Source organism: Leptonotus elevatus, chromosome 3, assembly GCF_054856555.1.
Source record: "Leptonotus elevatus isolate MCC_2025b chromosome 3, RoL_Lele_1.0, whole genome shotgun sequence".
Taxonomy (NCBI): Eukaryota; Metazoa; Chordata; class Actinopteri; order Syngnathiformes; family Syngnathidae; genus Leptonotus; species Leptonotus elevatus.
Genome location: NC_141241.1, coordinates 5,689,852 through 5,704,829, shown reverse-complemented (window position 1 = coordinate 5,704,829; position 14,978 = coordinate 5,689,852). Strand labels below are relative to the sequence as shown.

At 40.9% G+C, this 14,978-nt stretch overlaps 1 protein-coding gene across 1 annotated transcript in view; it reads left to right on the top strand.

Moving 5' to 3' along the window:
* The window catches only part of gpc5a (glypican 5a), a 95,197-nt gene that overhangs the window by 18,328 nt on the left and 61,891 nt on the right, over window positions 1-14,978 (top strand). The window contains exons 3-6 of the mRNA XM_086070486.1: window positions 1,506-1,966; window positions 2,044-2,277; window positions 2,923-3,053; window positions 3,158-3,283. Coding sequence (XP_085926612.1) covers window positions 1,506-1,966; window positions 2,044-2,277; window positions 2,923-3,053; window positions 3,158-3,283 — 952 coding nt within the window. The remainder of the gene's footprint in view (window positions 1-1,505; window positions 1,967-2,043; window positions 2,278-2,922; window positions 3,054-3,157; window positions 3,284-14,978) is intronic.

Genomic DNA, 14,978 nt, shown 5'->3' with positions numbered 1-14,978 from the left:
CGGCAGCGCCAAGGGACAACCCCCGGACCCCGCAGGGGCCACCGGCCGGAGAGCAAACCCAGGAGCCAGGAGCGCCCCCCCCACCCCAACACGGCCCGCGCCCACAACCCAACGCAGCATGACCACAACCACAGTAATACATTTTTGTGTCCGTAGTGTAGCAAGTGGAACATTACACTACCATATCCAGCAGATGGCGCTGTTTTGATAAAAACGTATGGCTAAAAAAAAGTGCAAATTATTTTTTTGGGAGTTAGGTCTTAAAGTCTGGCACCTTTTGTTGTTGTGAGTGCTCTGGTGCGTACTCAAGTCTGGTATATTGTCTGCTGTAAGTTTGCGCTCAGAGTTTACAGTAGGCCTACCTTAGTGGTTGGCACATTATTTTCTTATAAACCCCACTAATGGAATCTAACAAGAGATAAATGCCAAACTGAGAGATAATTGTGAGAATATTTTTTTTTAACACTGTGAGGCTGCCCAGTAAGCAATTAACACTGCAGGAATGTAAAATGAAAACACACATTTCATGTACTGCACATGTTTCATTTTTTTGAATCTGTGTTTCTCTCCATGCCAATTTCCCAGCTTGGAATGAATTCGCTGCATGTTTTTCTTGAGAAACGGAAGTTATTCTGATTTTATATGTTATATATTGCCGAGCAAACTGTCTGGATTCTCAATGTGATTACAAACATGTGCTGAGGATTTATTTGATTGCCGGCAGCTTTGTACAGAGAGAGGGGGCTTCATGTAAGCCACGGTATGTCCATACTTTTCATTTGAGGGGGCGGCCACATACAGAAAATCTCAAAAGCTCTACTGTATACAGTGTTCCCTCGTTTTCCGCTGGGGTTAAGTTCCCAAAAATACCTGCAATAAATGAAATGCGTGAAATACTTAGCTTTATGTTTGACATTTATTCGAAATGTTTTAAGGCTCTAAAACCCCTCGCCACACAGTTTATTCATTTTTATCATCAAGGCATTTACATATTCTCACATTTCTCTCTTCTTTAAGCATTCTCAATGTTCAAACATTTGTACATGTTATAAAATAGGTACATTACTGTAAAAAAAAAAAAAAAAGCGGGCAAAATTGCATTTAAAAAATCTGGGCCGCGAAAAGTAAATCGCGTTACAGCAAGGGAACACTATATTATATTAGTGGTACCTATTATTTTTGACACCCTCCCCTCTCACTCTACCCACTTCCAGACTTTTTTTTTTTTTTTTTTTTGCGGCCCCCGGGCCATAGTTAGAACACCACTGATGCAAGCGGACAGAATTCTAGCCACGAGGACCAGCGACTACACAAATTGGAATTACCTTCCTCATGTTGCAGTTTTCACTGCCTTTTTTTTTTTTTTTTTTAAATAAACTTTTCATGAGCCTCTTTCCATCACACTCAGCACCCTTCATTTGCAAGTTTACCTGAAATTGCAAGGTATTAAGAGATTTTTTGTTTTGTTTTCGAACCCTTTTCTCTCCCTGCTGCTTTTTCCACAGGCGCATTTGAGCTTCTGAGGAGACAGGCGGAGAATCTTACCAACGCCGTGCTGCAGGAGTCCTACAGCGACATTGCTGATCAGGCCCAAGGTCCTGTCGGCGAACTCTTCACTGACATTAGCCTCTTCCTGCTCGGGTCCGAGCTCAACGTTGAGGACTTTGTCCAGAGATTTTTTGATACCCTCTTCCCGATGGTGTATAATCATTTCATCAACCCGGGCCTCGGCGACCTGTCGGCGGGCTACGCCGAGTGCGTAAGGTCATCGAGCCGTGACCTGAGGCCTTTCGGCGGGGCGCCCCTTTTACTGGCTGATCAGATCGCTCGCTCCGGGGTGTCTGGCAAGGTTCTTCTCCAAGCTTTGCACCTCGGCATCGAAGTCATAAACACGACGGACCACTTGCCGTTGAGCCGCGAGTGCAGAAAGGCTTTGCTCAAGATGCATTACTGCCCCCACTGCCAGGTAGGATTGCGCCGCTCCCAAATCTGCTGACCGATCCCAAACAATTCAGATTGATCGCAAAGTCATTTGTTTCCTAGGGCTTAACTCAGTCCAAACCTTGCATGGGCTACTGCCTCAACGTGATGCGGGGCTGCTTGGCAAGTATGGCGGAGATTGACATCCACTGGAGGGAGTTTGTCCACTCACTGGAGGACTTGTCAGCTCGGATGCACGGATCGCACGATTTGGAGCAAGTGCTTCTGGGAATTCACACGCTGCTGCGCGACGCTGTTGGACTTGCTCAAAGAAACGGACTGCGGATCGCAACGCAGGTCAGATCCATTTAAAAGGGAACTTGGAGGGATTGAACCACTAAAGTACAGCTGTTTGTTTTCAAATGTAGGAAGTCAAAAGTTGGTATTAAAAATGTATCATTTATCATTTTTCTTAATATTAGAAATGACTCACCATGAGGTCTGTAAAGTGCAATAAAGATCATGAGTATACATATAATTAAAAATTCTATTTAAAATGAAAAAAAAAAGTTTGCACTTTTTTTTTAGCCATAAGTTTCTATCAAAACAGCGCCATCTGCTGGATATGGTGGTGTAATGTTCCAATTGCTACACTACGGACACAAAAATCTACTACTGTTGTTGTGGATATTAAAAGGTAACTTAAAAATAATAAAACTATAAATGGATGCTGAGGTACTAACAAATCTCTTTAATTAAAATTAACAGTTCAATGCAAAAATGCCACCTCAACCTGGAAAGGTGACATAGTTACATACAACATCGCCATCTAGTGGCCATCTAGTGACATCGTATAGTTGCACTAGACAGGAAATGCTAAGCTTTGCATTGCACCCACCATGCTCACAGTACATTTATGATTCACGTCACAGCAACGGTTACCATCCTCGAGTTCACATTACAAAATAAGATGTGAGTGTCTCTATGTTCGTTGGGTGACAGGTGCACAAACTGTGCGGGTCCCGCACCAAGAAGGCTGTGCACACAGCCAGCATCCAGCACAGCAGCAGAGTATCAACCCCTCTTAAAACTCCAACCAAAGCATCAGGCGACTCCCTTGCTGTTAAAAGAAGGTAAGTGCAAAAAAAAAAAAAAAAAAAAAAAATCCTGTCATATCACTTGAGATCCTAAAGTTTTGATGAGTGGCTTCCTGTGTGCCTGCTGACTGATTTTATAGGGACTTCCTGAACAGTCTCCGCCTCTACCGGACGTACTACGGTGGCCTTGCAGATCAGTTGTGTGTTAGTGAACTGGCCTCTGATGATGGGCTGTCCTGCTGGAATGGAACCGACATTGTCAAAAGGTTTGAGTCACTCTTTCTATAGTAAAGCTTAGTGTCAAATCACAGCACACTCCCTAATTGTTTGAATATGTGACATATGTATGTATATGGGGAGTGCACAGCGTCATGTGACGTGCACTTTTAGAAAGCGACACCCGGATATGTTTGCGCGTGTACGGCAATGTAGGGCTGTGCAAGTAATCGAAATTCAATTACAATTTCAATTATTACGCTCCACAATGACAAAATCGGCATAATCGTAAACAAAACTAAAAGATTGTTATTATTAATTTTTAGTTGTTCAAATTTATTTATTTGCATGTTTTTTTTTTTGAAAATGAAAAAAATATTAAATCTTGTTGCAAAATTATAGTGTTTCAAAGAAATGTATTTGTCTTAATATATATATATATATATATATTATTTTTTACATGTTTAAACACTTTCTTGTTTTGTACCAAAAAACAAACAAAAAAACAAATAAATGATCGTCCTAATCGTGATTGCAATTATTACCAAATTAATTGTAATATTTTCTTCTTAAGTGAGCAGCCCTACTGCAATGCTTAATGAGCATTATATTGAACTGCTAAGCAGCCAGTAGTAATAGTGATGTGAAAATGAAGCTTCACGAAGCACTTGCAATATATTTTTCCTCCTCTAGAGAGTGCCATCTAAAAGTGCTTCATGAAGCTTCATTTTCTCATCACTAAAGCCAATCTTTACAATCTTGGATGATGGAACGGCAGGACAACCCCTTAAATGTTAGGTTAGCTTCGTGCTAGCTAGCTAGTACGACAAACACGATCATGGAACCAAAAGTGATAAAACACCCTTTGTTCTGCTTTTGGCTAGTATATGGCGAGGAATCCTGGCTGGATGTTAACTCATTCACTGCCATTGACGGCTATAGACGTCAAAAATTCATTATTATTATTATTATTATTATTATTTATTCATTATTCACTATTTCTAGTTGTCATTTTTTCCACTTTTGTTAACAAGAGTATGAAAAGCTAGAAAAAATATTGTACATTTAGAACATATATAACATTTGTGATTAATCGCGAGTTAACTATTGAAGTCATGTGATTAATTACAGTTAAAAAATTCAACCGCCTGACACGATAAAAAAAAAAAGATAAAAAAAATTAGGGGCGTCAGGCGATTAGAATTTTTAATCGTAATTAAACCCATGACTTCACTAGTTAACTCTTGATTAATTACAAATTTTATAACTGTTCTAAATGTACACTAAAAATTTATAGGTTTTCATACTCTTGTTAACAAAAGTGGATTTTTTTTTAAACTAATAGAAATAGTTCAAATGAATTTTTTACGTCTATAGCCGTCAATGGCAGTGAATGAGTTAAAGGGGAAGTCAAGCCAAATCGTTTTGTTTTTTTGGCAATAATATATTCTATGCAGCCCCACTAGTCTAAATCCGGTATTCTGGTTGATATTGCATTTGTGGAATATGAGTTATGAAGCAAAATTCTACCATTTTTATCCATCTCAGGGGGCGGCCATTTTGCCACTTGCTGTTGACTGATGATGACATCAATGTAGCTCAGGTCTCAGGTAACAACCAATCACAACTCAGCTTCAGAAAACAGGTCATTCGACAGCAAGTGGCAAAATGGCCGTCCCCCTCGGATGGATAAAAATGGCTGAATTTTGCTTCATAACTCATATTCCACAAATGTAATATTAATCAGAATGTCACGTTTAGACTAGTGAGGTCACATATAGCATATTATTGTCAAGAAATGTTTAAGGTTGACTTCCACTTTAAGGTAAGTTCTTTTAAACTACAAAGGGAAGCCTTGCCATATGTTGTGTTAGCACGTCGGCCGCATATGATACAATGTTTTTAAAGAAGTGAATATGAGGCTTGGTAAAGCGCCTTCGACAAAATATGGTGTCGATAAAGTGCTGTATCAGTGCACTCACACATTTAACATTTTTGGGACTATGACGTGTTATTTGGCAAAAGTTCATTTGCTAACCCGTTCCAATCGCTTGATTGGTGGTTAAATTATAAACATATATGCAAACACAGATTTGAGAGAGAGAGAGAGAGTTACTCCGATTAAAGATGGCGCTATTAGCAATTGAGATGAAAACATCCTAACCTGAGCAGAGGTTTTATTATCTAAACGTGCTCTCATACTGCGACAACTTCAATTTCACCTCATTTGCGCAGTGTCAAAAATTGACCAATGCCCCCCCCCCCCCCCATTTGTGGATCATTTCACTCTTTGACCCCTTACGTAGACAAACCCTCCGCAACCCCAAGCTGACACTGACGAAGGGTCCCTCTATTATGTGGACATAGATCTCGGATATGAAAGGTTGTGAAGTTGAGCAGACAAACTGGCCTCCTCCTCCTCCGCAGCATCGGTTAGCAGCCTTGTCTCCATTACATCACAGTGCTCTGTCTTATGCGCTCATTCAAGGACCGCCTCGTATATCCGCAGTCGGGGCGGGTTCTCTCAGCTGTCAGTGCTGCCGAAATGCTCGGTTGGCTTGTATTTCAACCTCGACTTGTGACTCAGGCTAGGCGCTCTCCTGTAAATAAAAAAATAAACCTCGATGAGAAACGTGGAAGTAAAAAGAAGCAATCTGAGAAATAAGAAAAAGGGAAATCTCCTCTTCTTTCAAACACGACTTGTTTTCGCATTCGCAATAGAGACAGTTGTCTTTCCTCACTTTATATTCAGGGTTGGGAGGGTTACTTTTAAAATGTAATCCATTGCAGTTGCAAGTTACCTGCTTAAAAAAATGTAGTTAGTAATGTAATCCAAGTACCATAATATTAAAGTCATGTAATTGGATTACTTTTGGATTACTCCAATATTGAGTATGCTCATGAAGACAAAATACAAATAAATATCACCACAATATATATTCTATACAATGTGCCCCTGCCATTTGCGGGTGATAGGGATCCGGGTAGCCTACAAGTAGCAAAAATCCTTATGTAATTAAAAACCATGTAGGCTATTGATTGATTGATTGAAGGTCATATGCTGTTTTCGAACTGTCTAGATAGATAGAACCGCAAAATGAACTTTTATCCCAGTCACAAGTTTAGCCGCGTATATGTGATGTTTAAATAGTGAATTGGTGGGAGGAAGATTTGTTTGGAAGGTGTAACTCGCATTATGGTTGTAGGCTAGCGGGCTATCTAGCAAGAAGCTACAGCGCGTAGCATTCCGCTGGAGTCTTAGCTCAAACTTTCGCTGCGAGTAAGTTCCAGTGAATACCGGTCGCCATTTCCTCCTCCCGTCCGTGAAGCTTTTTCAAAATGTCCGCGTGTGGAGGACACGACTCGTCAGTTCGTTCCCTCCCACCTCCCCGACATGTAGCAACGGTCCCCGTCTTTCGCACTCTCTCTCATCGTAATTGTAATCCCCATTTTTAATAAATGCACCTGTAATCTGATTACATGTTTTTTCCTGTAACTGTAATGGGATACAGTTACATTTTGTTTTGTGTAATCTGATTACGTAACGGTGGCACATGTATTCCGCTGAGCCTGTTTATATTGACCAAAGTAACACCTCATGTTTTCATTACAAATGTGACAAGATGCGGATTGCTTTCTAATTTGGAGGGAAAAGGCAGAGCAGCAGGCTGCCCATCATCACTGACTTCAGCCTGCTGGGAATACGTTTCTTTGTTGTCTTTAGCCCGCCTTTCTCATTCACAATAATTGCCATTAATAGGAATCTCTTTTGCCTCGGGTTTTCATTTTGATGCCCATTATAAAGAGGCAGGAGATAAGACGTCAAGAGGGGGGAACGTCGACTCAATTGCTTTCACAGCTTCGCTATACCGTTAGCTTACTACTAGCCTCCAACCATAAATGAGTGGCTGGGAGTCAACACAAGCTGTGACAAATGCAATAAATAACCTCCTGCCTATGGGGTCATAAGCCAACATCCACAGAGAGAGAGGGGAATAAAACTCAGTGCCGCATGGTGGCTGATTTACAGAGGCTTAGCGAAGCCTCGGCGACCTTAAGCGATTGCTTTGCTTCCCGTGTGTGTGTGTGTGTGTCTAAATCTCTACATATGAGTGCGCTCATAACAAATGGCCATGCACTGCGGCACAAATTACTTTATGGTCTTAAAGTAGTGGTGAGAATAGCTTTGTCTTGTTTAATAAAAAAAAAAAAAAAAAAAGGATGAGCACACAAACATGACAGAGGAAGCAGAGGTTTAAGGGAGATTTAATGCACGTCCTCATCTGGGTCGCTGGTAAACAAAAGGAAAAGAAAAAGCAGATAAGATCACATGGGAGGAAAACAAGCAGGTTCAGTTCTTTGTACCTTTTGTGAGTGGAGATGATGCTGTCTCACTTCACTGGAAATCTGTGAAACACATTCGCGTTGTGTCTTCTGGCTTTGTCCTCGCATGCACCGTGACAAAGTAATTCAAATTTGGGGGGGGAAGAAAAAACATCTTGATCTGTTTATTTTAAACACAGTTTGACGAGGTGCTAATTCGCTCAAGGCATAAATTGGCCTCAGAAAGTCAATGTGAAATACCCGCAGAGCACAAAGTTGGAACGGATCATTTGCTTATTAGCATTTTTCACACGGTGGGAGCGTCTTACCGGCTATTTCGCAACATTCCATGGGGGAAATAACAATAAATCAATTAAATCAATTGATTAAAATATGGTAAAAATCGGAATGTTCAAAATTCCTGTTTTGATGCCAGCATCATATAGCGCAGAATAATACTGTTTGGAGACGTTGTGCCATGGCTGAGGCTGATGATGACGTTTCTCAAAGACCGGAAACCTACCAAGACTGAATCACCAGCGCCTCTGCTGGATGCAGCAAAGAATTGCACTCCATTTTTTCAAGACACATTGGGTGAATCTATAGCTGCTCGCTCATTACTCTTTTGTTCACCTTAGCTCCTCCCACCAGAAATTCCATGCGGAGCTACGTGGTGGCCAGGGGTGGCCAAGACAACCCTTGGTTGCTCTTTGGCCACCCCACATTTAGGGGACAATCTGGATACTTTTCTGCCATTTTCACATGAATGTAGTATCCTTAAATGCCTTGATACTCGCCTGTAAATCATTTATTTGAAATACAAGGGATGTAAAAAAAAAAAAAAGAGAGACAGATACTTAGAACGAAATACCTATTATCCGTATATAATTTTTTTTCTTAAAATTGCATGGAATTAATGGTAATTATTGTCTTCTAATTTTTAGTTCCTGATGGTAAAACATCCACAAGAGGGCTATCGATACTGATATTGGCCACACAATATTGTGTTTTTGTACATTAACAGCGGTGAAAAAGAAATAGGCGTGGCCATGCCACGTCACATGTCATTGTCGTGTGCTCCTATTGGCTCAGTTTATGTCGTTCACAATGCTGTGTTTGGCTGAAGCAATCCAAAAGTTCCGTTTTTTTGATGGATTTGCTGGCCCGACTGATTTATAGACGCGATAACTGCCACAGTGACCAAAACATTCTTAATTAAAATTAAACTGCACTAATAAACCAGAGGGTGCTCGATAGAGCTGCACAACTAGATTACATTCTCGCCTTTTTAACAGATGCGCTGCCTTTTAATATCATGACATGAAAACGACAATATTGTGGCAATTTTAATATTGCGATGTTATGGTTTACATCCCTAGTGAGATGTTGCATCCATCCATCCATAAAAATTTGTGCACAGCAAAACATTATGCCTAAGCGTTGTTTTAAGAATGACATCAGAATGGGTTTTCATTGAGCTGTACCACCAATCTAAAAGCAAAGAAATGGAAAAAGGATCACACTTTTAAATGGTGAAAATCATTACCTAATTTTCAACCCCTTTGAAAGACCAGTGAACGTGTTTGAATGAACTAAACAGGCAGAGAGAATTTCAAAAATAGAACAACTCTCAGCCTTTGGAAAGAGAGGAGGCTGTCCTCGCCTCGTCAGAAAGGTTAACACATTCCCACATGCTTTAACCGTCCGTCATGGATACAAAACACACACACACACACACGCGCGCGCGCGCACACACACACGGGAGGAATGGCTGTCGGCCATGAGCCGCCTCCTTTTTGTGAGTACACACTCTCACTCACATGGCAATTATAGTGGCAAAGAAAAATAAATACAGCCACCTACTATTTTTTCCCCTCTGGAGTGACAAAGATAAAGTAGCTTCCGTCCTGGGAAAAGAACTCACACATGCCCCACATTTACTTGCTAATTCCTGCTAAAGTCTGATCCTAACATTTGAGACCACGAGCAGACAAAAGTGTTTTTTTTCGATTTGTCCCCCCCATTTCCTCTGCCGGTGGAGAAAGTAATTTCTTGGCTAAAAAAAGCTCAACAAGTATGTTAAGAAAGAAGTCCGATGTTTTATTCATGATGATCTCTGCTGCTTTCGACTCGATTTATGTGGCCTATTTCGCCAGCCGCCGCCGTGCACCAAGGTGCGAGTCGGCATGTTTATATTCTCAAAGTTCCTTATTCTAATTGGGGTACAACATATTTTTTTCTTACCGTAATAAGGCAGCTGACCTTGCATGCTGGAATTTAGCACGAGGAGGGATGCATCCTTTTGGCATCTGTCTAAATGATGCTTGATGGCTAGCGGGCACATCTTCAGCGTGGCCTCTCTTCTAATAAGCTGTGCTGCATGCTGGAGTGGTTGTCTAAGCGCTCACCTTTGACCTTTCATCTGTCTTTGCTGTCTGGGAAATCCCGAAGAGGGTAATCACATGCTAATAAGAGCCACTGTAGTGCTGCCTCTTCACAACTCGGGCTGCTTTATTCCATCCTTTTTCATTCCACTCGGCTGAATTTGTCATACGTTTTTATTCTCAACCCGCTGCTCAATGTGAAGCTCTGGTGATTTGCCGTTGCGTAACTGAAATGACAGTCCATAAGCCATGCTAATAGGAACCCCCTGAAGCAGCGTTTAGAGCTTAGGTGATCTCCGACGTTGAGGTTGTTGGAATAAAAATGACTGTTCCTTTCAGATTGGTCGCCTCAAATACACATCGCAGCTGGTTATCTTTGTTTGAGCGCCGTCACATATCAATATGAAGCCTTCAAATATTAATAACCCTCCTGGACATGCTTTTTTTGCAGTGTAAATGTAAATCTAAAAGGCTTTTTCCCTTCAGGCCTGATTTTTGTCCTGCTGTAAGTCACCCTGGCCAGCAGATGGCGCTGTGTCCTTTAGCGTGCATACAACAACAGGAACAGATTGCTGCTACTTAGCCCCGCTCCTTGTGCATCAATTTTGATGATGTACGCTGTGGTATGCTTGTTCTTATCTGTGCTGTCATTGACGCTGACAGACTGCAGATGAAATCCAAGCGAGACATGTCCAAGTCTCGCCATCTCCTCGGCTGCCATTTGTTTTTGCAATGACGGACTGGCCTAATTTTGAACTGAGGAAGAACAACCTTTTAAACATATGCTGTCAAATATATTATGTATAGCTGTCCTCTCAGTCACTCTCACGCGTAGACGTCTCCTCGCGCCGCACGGAGGAACACCACGCAATAAACGTGATATAGAATTCCAGGTAGCTCTCAGGGCTTGCAAGCTGTTCAAAAATGTCGATTTAACTGAAGCTGAGATTTTTCCTCTGAGTTCCTGTCTTACTGTGTTGTTCATGACTCCTGTTCATAGGATGCGATGTTGTGTTGCAATCAAGGTTTTTAACTCGTTGCTAGGGTTGATTTGAACAACGCTAATTTGGATTACTACAAGATTTGTTGCCTAGATACCTTCTTCCTACATAAGCCTGAAATCTTTAAAATACTGAAAAAGTCAGGATTTAATGAGTTTTTCTTTAATCCAGGCCCCCACATTTTGGAAAAGTCATTGTGTGTGTGTATAAACGAATCCCACGAACAAACAAATGCATAACCCAGTGGTTCTTAACTGGGTTCAATCAAACGCCCGGGGTTCGGTGAGTCGGGTGAGGTGGTTTGACGGCGGTAAAGACACACACCTGACTCAAATGATTTTTTTACCGTAATCCCTTCATACCAGGGGTGTCAAACCCATATTAGCTCAGGGGCCACATGGAGGAAATTATATTACCAAGTGGGCCGGATCGGTAAAATCATGCAATTGGCGTCAATTATATGCAGATATTTGCTATTTCCAGGGCTAGCCCTATATTGCCGGGCTCAAACTTAAATTTATTGTTCCAAAAAATAACACGAATGCAAATGGAACAATTTTTTTTAAACAAACAGTAAATTTAGGTTGTGTGTAAAATAATGACTTCCACAAGTTGCATTGCTCATCTGAGAATTGCTTGTGAAATTACAAATTTATATGTTTTGATTGTGGCTGGCTGATTAATTGGTTCGACATTACAATTTTACTTTACAAAATAATTTCACGGGTCGGATAAAACCCTTTTGTGGGCCTGATCCGGCCCGCGTGCCGTATGTTTGACACCCCCTGCTTCATACTAACTATGTCGAGCAAAAAAAAAAGAAAGTGAAAGAAAGACGAATATTTGCTATATGATTTAACATGTTGAATTAACGGAACGTATGGCGTTCCACAGGGTTCCATTCTGGGGCCTCTGTTGTTTTAATTCTATCTGCTGCCCTTGGGTTCCATCTTAAGAAAACAGCAGCAGTTGTTTTAAAGTGCTCTATAAATATAGAATTGAGATGAGTGATGAGAGTCAACTTGCCTTTAAATACATGCCGGACACAACACTTGCTGAATTCAAGGTGAAAAGAGCCCGATTCGACGAAAAGGCTACTCTACCTGTTAATCCTCTTCGCCAGTAGAATGTCTTGAATTTGGAAATAAAATATAAAAAAAAATATTGAGTTGAGTTGAAGTGATGGGAGTCAAGCGTCTTAACTGCGTGATTTGCAATGCCAAGTTGAGCAATTCTACAACACAACACTTTCTGATTTCAAGGTGAAGAAAGGAAATAAAAGTACTGAAAAAAACTACTTAAGTACAGTAACAAAGTATTTGTTTACTTTCCTTTTCGGTCCCTAGTATACCCTATACCGATGTCTTGAATTTGGAAAAAAATAAAAAATCTTATTTTATTTTTTAATAAAGAAGGGTTTGGCGAATCTGGCGGGGTTCAGTACCTCCACTGAGGATAACCTCTTTGGCGTCATTTGATAATGTTCCTATATGGGCACATTTGTCGCGCTGATCTCAATTCGCGACACGAACAGAGACAAATGCGCATGTGTCGAAAGATGAGACGTAGAGGAAGGAGGCGAGAAAGGGGACATTCTCGAGGATCTCCTCAATCACGGCAGCTGGCCACTGGAGATAACCACAAAACCGCTGGAGCACTTGAGAGAGCCGGGTGCCGCTTGGCTAGAGTTGCACTCCAACATGACCTTATATCCTGCTTGGGCTTAGACGGCGCACTTGGCCTGAGTGCCACATCCTGACGATCATCCCAAGTGACAGAATCAAGACCTCTGGCTGGCTGACGAGATGGACTTCATAAGCCCCTCTTTGTGTGTGCACGTGTGGTTGGGAGCGACGCATTTCCAATCATGCGCAGATATCGCTTGGCATGAGCTGGTGCACGTGTCTTTTACTAATCATTCATTTTTTTCAAGCCATTACACTATCAAACATGAATGTCCCCCATCAAAGACACACACAAACACGCGCACACGGGAGCTGGAAGCTTGCCGCTCGCATCTGGAGCATGTTGCCACCCAGCCAGGTTGCCTCATTGTCCAACTGATGAGCTGTCAGGGCACACCCACACATTTGCCTGCACGCGCATTCTCTTCGGTCTTCGTGGACCCCTCTTCCCCTTTTCCTCTCATATAAATCATATTGGAAGAGGTGTAAAAAAAAAAAAAATAAAAATAAAAAAAGGGCAACTGTGAGAAAAAGGCTCTGCGAGTGGTAGATAATTGTTTACAAAGCTTGATTCTCACCTTTTAGTTTAATTTGTTGTACTTTATGGCTCATAGTGTAATACGTAGTTTCATATTGTTTTAACCATATAAGGCAGTGGTGTAGAAACTTTGGCCCGGGGGCCATTTGTGGGCCGCAATCCATTTCTAAATGGCCCACAGCATATACTAAACAAATGGCAATTATGCCATCTCGTGGCAGAAAAATGACCTCAACACAAATCACACTCGTTTTTTACAATACAGTACATCTTTTTAATTTCATTTTATGAATTATTAGGAAATTACTGTATCGATGACAAAAAGATGCAGCCATATTTCTACTAGTTTAACTTTTTTTCATCCACTTTTATGTTAAAAGGAACCCCGACTGTAAAGACAAGTTTGCTCTATATAATTTATTTGGTTGTTACTAACATAACCATGAGATTCATTTTTCAAAAATCATTTCCAGTTTAATACATTTAATACATACATTGTTTATTTTTCCCGCCATCGCAGCGCATTCAGTGCGTAGTGACGTAGAATGGCGGCTGGCTCTCTGCCGAGCAATGTTCTAAAGGGGGCGATAAAAACTCTTGAATGCGTCCGGTGAATGACGAGAGCACGGCGTGGGGGAGGGTGACTCTCCCGATCGCATGTTGTTTCTTTAGGAACGTTACGAGGCTTACCTTGCTTTCTTTAAAGGAATTTCACATTGCCCAGCAGAGAGCCAGCTGCACTGAATGCGTTGCAACATAAATAACAATGGTGGCATAAATCCCCAAAAAAGTTTCTACTAGAACTAGAAATTATTTATGAAAAATTAATTTTATAGTTAGGTTAGTAGCAACCAAATAAATCATATAGAGCAAACTTGTCATCACAGTCGAGGTTGCTTTTAACAAGAGTATGAAAACTTTATAAAACATTTTATTGTACAGATATAAAATTTGCGATTAATCATGAGTTAACTCTTGAAGTCATGCGATTAATTCCGATTAAAATTTTTAATCGCCTGACACCACTAATGCAAATAAACTATTTACAAATAAACAAGCAACAGTTCTCCTTCATAACACTGTAGTGAATACGTTTTTACAAGCAAAACAATGATTCCGTAGTAACTGCTTGAAAAATTGTCGTCTTACTTTTTCTGTTGACACGTGGAGAGTGCATTGTCCTCTTTTATTGGAATGAATACAGATTGAAAGCTCAATGCAAAGTGTTGAATTCAACAATTTCCTGCAACAGTTCTGGCGGCGCGTACGTTCTTTCGAGCCGCGCGCCGTCTTGTCAAGGGCACGGCATTTCATATTGATTTTACGACGTCCATGTTGAGATGTACTCCGGAAGAGACGAAAAAAAAATTCCCTTCTCTCCGGAGTATTGCAGGGAACAAAGACTCTTGTATCTTTGTATCATTGTCTTTGGCTTATCACGCGGCTGCAGGCTTTTGACAAGGCGCGAGGAACCTTGTGTTCCTCTGATTTGCAGCTCATTTGTTAACTAAACATGCTTCACATTTACTTATACTGAGTGAAAAATGTGGTCGTCGTTAAATATTCATTACTTGTGCAATTTGTCTCAGCTTTATGGACTTTAAGCCTGGAGAGTATTCGGGATGCGTTGGAAGGTCAAATGACTTTTAGTGACGACTTTTGAAGTCAACATTTATGCTTGTCAGTGTGCTGTTATTGATTCATTTCAGCGAATGAAAGACAGATTCTTATCTTACATATTTTCTTTTGGATCAGTAGTCAGGTTTCCATCCAATTTTTTCAAATTTTTTTTTAAGCGAATTTACTGAAAATGC